This window comes from Papilio xuthus, unplaced genomic scaffold (assembly GCF_000836235.2).
Source record: "Papilio xuthus unplaced genomic scaffold, Pxut_1.1 DF826961.1, whole genome shotgun sequence".
Lineage (NCBI taxonomy): Eukaryota > Metazoa > Arthropoda > Insecta > Lepidoptera > Papilionidae > Papilio > Papilio xuthus.
In genome coordinates this window covers 6,677,762-6,685,134 of record NW_013531688.1, presented here as the reverse complement: position 1 = coordinate 6,685,134, position 7,373 = coordinate 6,677,762, and the positions used below count along the sequence as shown (strand labels likewise).

Genomic DNA, 7,373 nt, shown 5'->3' with positions numbered 1-7,373 from the left:
CACTAATTATAATGTAACCCAATGAAAACTTGTGAATATTGAAAAGATTCAACGATAAACAAAACAAACACGACTTCAGTGTTACCACGCAAACTGGAACTTAAGTGTTCAAACATCGGGGCCATAATATTTGTGTAGCGTGACCCGTTAAATGTCTCCCTAATGAATATTAGAAAATTGTATGACATTTTTAATTTACATTCAACAAAAAAATATAATAACTTCATTATATTATAATATACTTTTTAAACTTAATACTGATTTAATTTTTCTTTTTGGATATACAAACATTTTAGTAAAAACCAACGTATAATTAAATGGGCTGGACTTAATAATGCATTTAACTGAAAGAGAACTATAATTTTTAAAGAGAAAACAAACTAAAATTAAAGTCAAAACTTATTGATACTTATACGTTAATAAACAAAAAATAATTACACTATTTTATTACTAATCCATTTCTTATAATATCAGCTGTTAGAAGCAACGCTAAACGTTGACGAGATTGCGGCCACTAGAGAATTATATTCATTCGCTGAACACAACGGAGTTTCCATTTGTTCCACAACAGATATTTTAGAAAAATCGACATTATATTTACATTTATCGTCATTAAAAGTTATCATCGGTACAAAATTATGACCCCATAAAATATCAGTTTCCGTATAACTTGCTCTCGCTTGTATCGATTGCCCTGTTGATTCTATAATACCTTCAAACACGGCTAATATTTCTATTTTACAGCAAAGTAAATCAGCTGCAGACATATTGTAAAATGGACTTTCTTCATTTATCATATGAACAACATGCACAGGCCACAAAAAGAACACTGACTCACACTCCACAGTTTCAACTTTCAATTCTATCTGCTCCTCGTTCAACAGATTGTCAAACTCCGAATCCCACTTTAAAAGGTATGCAGTTGGCTTAATATTAATTATCCTAGATTTTCTTATATCACCGACTCTAAATATAAGACAAAGTTGTCCATCTCGTAATGTTATAACTGAGTATTTGCTGAATAGTATCGTCCTTGTCCTAGCTCGAGGTCTCGTCAATTTAGCAAACAGTATACCGATCATAACTGACTGGAATGCGCTGCTAACGATGCATTGTAAGCACATTGCGGTGATTGTCTGCGGACACTCTAATGTGATGGCTCTCCGGCCGTACGCAACAGTTGTGTGAATTTCTACACTGAATAGAAATGTCGATGTGAAACCATAAATATTTTCAATGCACGGCGTAAATTCTGTACTGTTCACGTTCTGTGGCAGGTGAGCTTCTAGAAAGTCTCCGTGAGTGTAAGAAATGCACCAATAAATGGCACCGAACAGTAACCAATTCGTGGTGAAAGCTAAGAAGAATGAAAATAAAGTCCATCTCCATCTTGCTTCGACAAGGATAAGGAAACAGTTTGAGAAAAAGTTTGAATCTTGCTTGCGGTAGACATTGATTTCTCCAGTTTTGAGAACAGCTCTTTCTTGACGTTGATTTTTCTGACAATAACTGAGGGATCCTGCAATTATTAATACAGATTATATTACAATATCTCAAAATAAATCTTACTAATGTAATAGCGTCAATAGCCTAATGGTTAAGGCTACGGATTTCCGATCACGAGGTCGTGGGTTCGAATCCCGCCATTCGACTATTGTCGTAAACCATATCCTAGCACAAGCCTAGAGCTTAGTTGGAATGTTACAAGAAATATTAGTAAATTTACAAAAAAATCTGCTAATATTTTAAAACAAAAAAAAATGTTATAAATGTGAATGTTTAGATGGCTGGATGTTTGTCGAAGGGAATTTGCTGATATCTGGCTTATATATATTATTACTATTTTTTTTTAATTTTGCGCATATGACGTCACGGGTGACAGCTAGTATATTCAAAAGAAAACTTACTGCTTATTGGACGATATACTCCTGGGACTAATGCTGCTACCTCATTCACGTTAACAGTGCGATTTAAACTTGTTTTATCGCCTTGTTCGAATTTGAACATTATTCTGCAATGAATTACCTTTTAAATTATCATCACTACAAGAAAAATTGGATGCACTTAGTTACAAAATATCTACCTGTTGAAGATAAACCTTTATATTTGAAATTGAATGAAAATATGAAAAGCATATTGCTAACTCTTAAATGGCAGTTTCACTGATGCACTACTGGAAGCTAACGATGTTTATGAGACGTTACGCTAGATAAGATAACTACGTAGAACATAATACAAATAAAAATTATTCCCAACTAGATAGGAAGTAAACACTGATTATTAGGCTTAAATTAGATATTGCGAAAATGTACTATTGTCAAAATACAATCAGTTAATATTATATATCAACACCATAGCTTTTGGGACATCTCTGTTCATCTCTTTTGGTGGTGTGTTGCAATCTTTACCATGTATGAATCCACCAATAATCCACCAGTAATGTATGAATACAATTTTGGAAATATCTTAGTTGCAAAGACATCTTACTGATATTATAAATACGATTGTTTGGATGGATGGATGTTTGTTTGAAGGTTAATTTGAAGGGAGTCGCGGGTGGTAGTTAGTTCTCTATATTTTTTCTATGATCTTTCTTGCTTGCTATGAAGCTTTAGTAAAATATTTTATTGTTTTTAAAAAAGAAAATTAACTTTGATAATCTATTGTCTTTTGTTTTTATTTGAATGAAAAAATTTAGGGGAATTTTCGAAATTCGAACCTCGGAGTTCATCACTTTTTGTTGTTTATTTCTGGATTAAGATAATTTGATGAGTAGCATTATTTCGTGTAATCAGATTATATTTAATTGTCGCATCGTATTATGTACTTTAGTCTTTTATTTAAACATAAGCCTATGTATCTTAATCTTATAAGACTCTAGTTTTAACATTATGACGCATACTCATGAGAGAAAGTTTTTTTATCACACCAGGCAAAAAACGGAATTGCTACCACTCGACGCCTGTCTTTCTTTTCGTGGTGTTGCACTCGGCACCGATCAATTCTTGCAATAGATGTTAAATATGGGCTCGATGGTTAAAGTTAAGTTTTCATTTATCATTAAGAATTCGTTCCCATAATTAATTATAAGCAATATTATAATGTCTGTACATACGTACGTGAAAATTCTGAGACAATAAATTTAAATTTAAACTTATATGAAATCTTTGAATGACGAATTTCATGTATAAAATATGAAATCTCTTAGTAAATATTTAATTAATTTATTTAAACTGTTTATAAAAGTGAAATTCAAAACTTGTTACAATGTCGCCATGTTTACATTTAAAGCAGATTATGTATTCAAGATAAAAAAATAATTGCAATCTTTGAAGGTTAAGTAAATTTACGATAACACAACAATTTACACATCCTAAGTCCCTCGTTGCTTCCTCGGAATTCACACTAGCCTACAGTTAGCCACGTCGAAGACAAGATTTTTCATCTTTTTTATCTCTTATATTTTACTAATGGCCATTACTAATAAGAATTTTATTGCGATATAATCTAGTTCTTTCAGTCAGAGTATCTAACTCAGAATCTTTATCTAAGGGTCTCTCAGAATCTTTCACTTAAAGTTTCTCTGCAATTTACAATAGTATAATATATCTGCTATATTCTCTCTCTGGGTTAGAGACTCGGAGTCTCTAATTCAGTCATTAAATACTATAGAATAGGTTTTGTTTGAAATCCACACTAAGTGAATGTTTAAGTGATCATCAATCGAAGCAGTAAGCTTATTTACGAGTAACACTTGTATTAAAACACTATAATTGTCTCTGTTTTTTTTCAAAGAGAAATAAGAGATGGACAAATATTTTAACAGTCCGAATACCTTTGCAGAATATTTGAATTAATAACTTCTCAAAGTCAATTGCAGAAAGTCGTATGTCAAAATGACTAGAGCCACTTTTTCTGACAACTTCGACGTCTAACTTAAGACTCCATTTTAAGTTAAATATTATAGCATTAAGAAGTCATAAAATGCATTTTTCATATAATATTCAATTTTCTATTCAGAACGAGCCATCAATGTTCTTAATATGGCGCAACTTTCTCGCACAGTACATTACACACTGAATATATTGCTCTGTATTGGATGGCTGCAACTTTTAATACCAACTTTTGAATAGTCTGTCTCTACGATATTTATAGCAGACTTAAAATTAAAAAATAATTTATTGTCTTTTATTTGATCATTGTTCACTTTACGTTATTGAGCTTTATTCAATATTATAAATCTTGTTTCGCACCAAAAAGTAACCCATGACCTTTTTAGCCTCTAAACTACTCGTATATGTGTACCAAATTTCATTTAAATCGTTTCAGTTATTTTGGCGCGAAAGCGAGACAGATATAGTTACTTTCTCATTTATAATATTAAGTAATTTGTTCATCAATACTATTTTTTTTAATTGGTCCTTCGAGTCAGATTTTATAAAAGCTGATTAATTTTCAAAATTCACAAAGTTCTATAAACATAAAATGTTAAGATCACATGAAACCTCTAGTTTATTGGCATTAAACGTGATCCTTGTTTATGTGACTTGTAACATTGTATAGTCGGCCATATGACGTCATTCAGCACGTAATGATGGCCGGCACTAAACTCTATTCTGCCTCAAATTAAATTCTTATGGTAATATCTACTTACTAAAGGCCAGCGCCGGTGTAGTGGTTAAGCACATGACGTGTAATCCACAGATCCGAGTTCGATCCCCGCAATGTACAGTCAGCTGCGTAAATATATACAAAGCTTCTAAAAGTTGCATTAAAATGTACACATATTTATGTAGCTGACTGTACCAATGTGTTTTTCAATTTTCGATTTTTGTACATTTACCCAACGTTGTTGTGGTATATAAGCAGGATACATAATCGTAATAAAATTTAAATGCACTAATCAGGGGGACGAGTGTCCATTTTATCAAAATTTATGCCAGAAGTAACTTAACGAAAGTCTTGAAGTTAATAATTAGAAAATTAGTTTTACCATTATTCTTTGTCAAGTCTTTGAGAGTTATAGCTCTCTATACAGTAATTTCCACAGACAGTATTATAGTCCAAGAGTTGAAGTACCTTACAAACTAGAAAGTCATTCGCACTTCATTCCAATTCCCAAATGTCGGGTGAGATTTATGTTAAAATTTTCATTTGAAGTTAGAAATTTGAGCCATTAGATGCAGACGGCAAAATTCACATATTCAATATGCTGTCATAAAAACATGATGAACTTTAAATGTTTCATGAAATGAAAACTATTGCAATTAGCCGAAGAAATTTTAATATCCATCAATATGACGTCACGCGTGCTATCTTACTAATATTATAAATGCGAATGTTTGGATGTATGAATATTCTTTTAAAGGTATCCCCGGATCTCGCTAAAATTTGGCATAGATATAGAACATAATCTAGATTCTAGATGAACGCGTAGATTACTTATTTTTTTTATTAATTCCGTGCAAAAGGAGAAGCGGGCGACAGCGTGTCAATAAATAAATCCAAAGTTAGCTCACTGTATTAAAAACATAAATTAATTTAATTTGAGAAAATATATTCTCTTAGTTACTGTATTTAGGTTTTATTCTTGTGTTATCTACGTTAAATGGTGGTTAAAATTTTGTTTAAAACAACATCAAATTTCAGACATTCTGAAGCAAAATATCGCCAAATGTTAATTTAAAAATAACACACAGATAGCTGAGAGCAAGGCATTACACGCTCCTCTTGACTTTGAATTAATTCGCTCCAAGCTCTTGATGTAATGCTTTAAATATTTACACTTTAAATAGTTGAACAGCATTCTTGACTTTGTTGGAGCCCTTAAACGAATAAACTAGCTACCATTTAAATTTATAATGAACTAACGACCAGTTAATCTGGACTTGGATAAATTTAACATTATAATTAACTTAACGAATTTCTGAGCGAGTCTTCTTTAGTATATAATTTATAAAGAAATATTAGAACTTGATTAAATGAAACTTTGCCTACAAGATTACTTAAAACAGAATCAAAGGAACACATTCTTTAGTCTGTGTAAGGACCGACATATAAGTACAGTTTTAAACGACATTTTCTTTGTAAAACAGAGACCTAAAATGTATTAAAACAAGTCTAACTATAATGGAAACCCATAGTTTACTATCAATGATCATATCCAGTGATATTAAGATTTTTTATTACATTCACAAAGTACAAGTGTAATGCTTTCACGCAATCGTGTTATCAATTTTAAAATTCAATTAAGTGAGCGTTTAAATTATTCAGGAGGGTTGCCGCTCGCCGACAACAGGTTGCAGTGTTTTGTAAATCAAAAGATTAACATCGTGATAAATTAATAATGAATGTTAACTTCACCGCGCTCTTCCTTTCATAGTGTTATCTTCATCAGTAGAGTTTTTACAATATTGTTACTTTGAAAATAAGCCAAGGCTTTTAATTGAAATGGGTTACACCGATGTAAAGACATAGTTGTATTGTTTATTTTTACTTAAAAGTATAATTCTGGACCAAGCCAAGGCCCACAAAGGGCTGTAGAGCTAGAAGAAGAAGAAAAGTATAATAATAATTTTTAATTCATATTACGACAGTATAAGACTGGTATTTTTTAAATGAACATAGAAAACCACGCAATGTCACATAGCAGTATTTTTTGATTTAGCGCCTGCGGGATTTATTTCGCACCAAAAGCACAAACGAGCTTATGCTAATCGGCTTCCAGCATATATTATACTTTGAACTTGTACTTTTTGTCATCTGGCAAAAGGAATGACGTTAAAATGGTACTTAATTAAAAAACAAACTAATATTGTTCTTCGCAATAAACTTATACAGTCGAACCAGGCTAAGCGAGAAACCAAGATATGGCGATTTGGTTTTGCTGAAAGAGGTTACTCGTTTTTCCAAGTTTGACTATTCCTTGTATCCTTTAACAATTAAATTTCATTTACTAAATGAAGCAACTTAGTAATTTTAATACTGCTTTAATAAACGACTTCCAAAGTATATTCTGGGAGCGGTTTCCGAATTAAAATAGAGTTTAAACTATGTTTCAGTTAGCAAGTTAGCAAGCCAGGGTGCCGGCGATGCTACCTCGAAAACAAAACAGAACTTGTGTTTCATATTAACGTTAATATCGTAATAATCAAACAAACAAATAACTTTTCTTAATTATAAAATAAAGTACAATTTTAACAAAAACAAAAGTTACATTTAACAACATAATATTTAAATTCCAATTCAGTTTAAAAAATAGAACTTCAATTTATTTTTTCACTAATATTATTTACTGGTAGAAAACGTAACCTTACCAGAGGGACAAAAAATCTCTCCAACTCGTCTATATTAGTCGAAGTAAATTACTGTAT

General features: G+C 31.4%; 1 protein-coding gene across 3 annotated transcripts; it reads right to left on the bottom strand.

The window, feature by feature from the left end:
• Window positions 1-327: 327 nt before the first annotated feature.
• LOC106120028 (G protein-activated inward rectifier potassium channel 4) lies at window positions 328-2,171 on the bottom strand. Of its 3 annotated transcripts, none has more exons than XM_013315194.1 (3): window positions 2,084-2,171; window positions 1,908-2,011; window positions 328-1,519 (listed from the first exon to the last, which is right to left on the bottom strand). In XM_013315194.1, exons 2-3 carry the CDS (start codon window positions 2,005-2,007, stop codon window positions 471-473), a joined length of 1,149 nt encoding a protein of 382 aa, XP_013170648.1. In that variant the 5' UTR covers window positions 2,008-2,011; window positions 2,084-2,171; the 3' UTR covers window positions 328-470. The 3 variants fall into 3 exon arrangements, with proteins under 3 accessions (XP_013170648.1, XP_013170649.1, XP_013170647.1); XM_013315195.1 differs by having other exon boundaries at window positions 2,099-2,170; XM_013315193.1 differs by having other exon boundaries at window positions 1,908-2,169.
• Between the last annotated feature and the right edge of the window lie 5,202 nt (window positions 2,172-7,373).

Bases quoted from the DNA above. Each gene is read 5' to 3' on its own strand.
- LOC106120028 (XM_013315194.1), bottom strand. From the start codon at position 2,007: ATGTTCAAATTCGAACAAGGCGATAAAACAAGTTTAAATCGCACTGTT. The intron at 1,520-1,907 runs GTAAGTTTTCTT...TAATAATTGCAG, and splicing joins AGTATATCGTCCAATAAGCA to GATCCCTCAGTTATTGTCAG.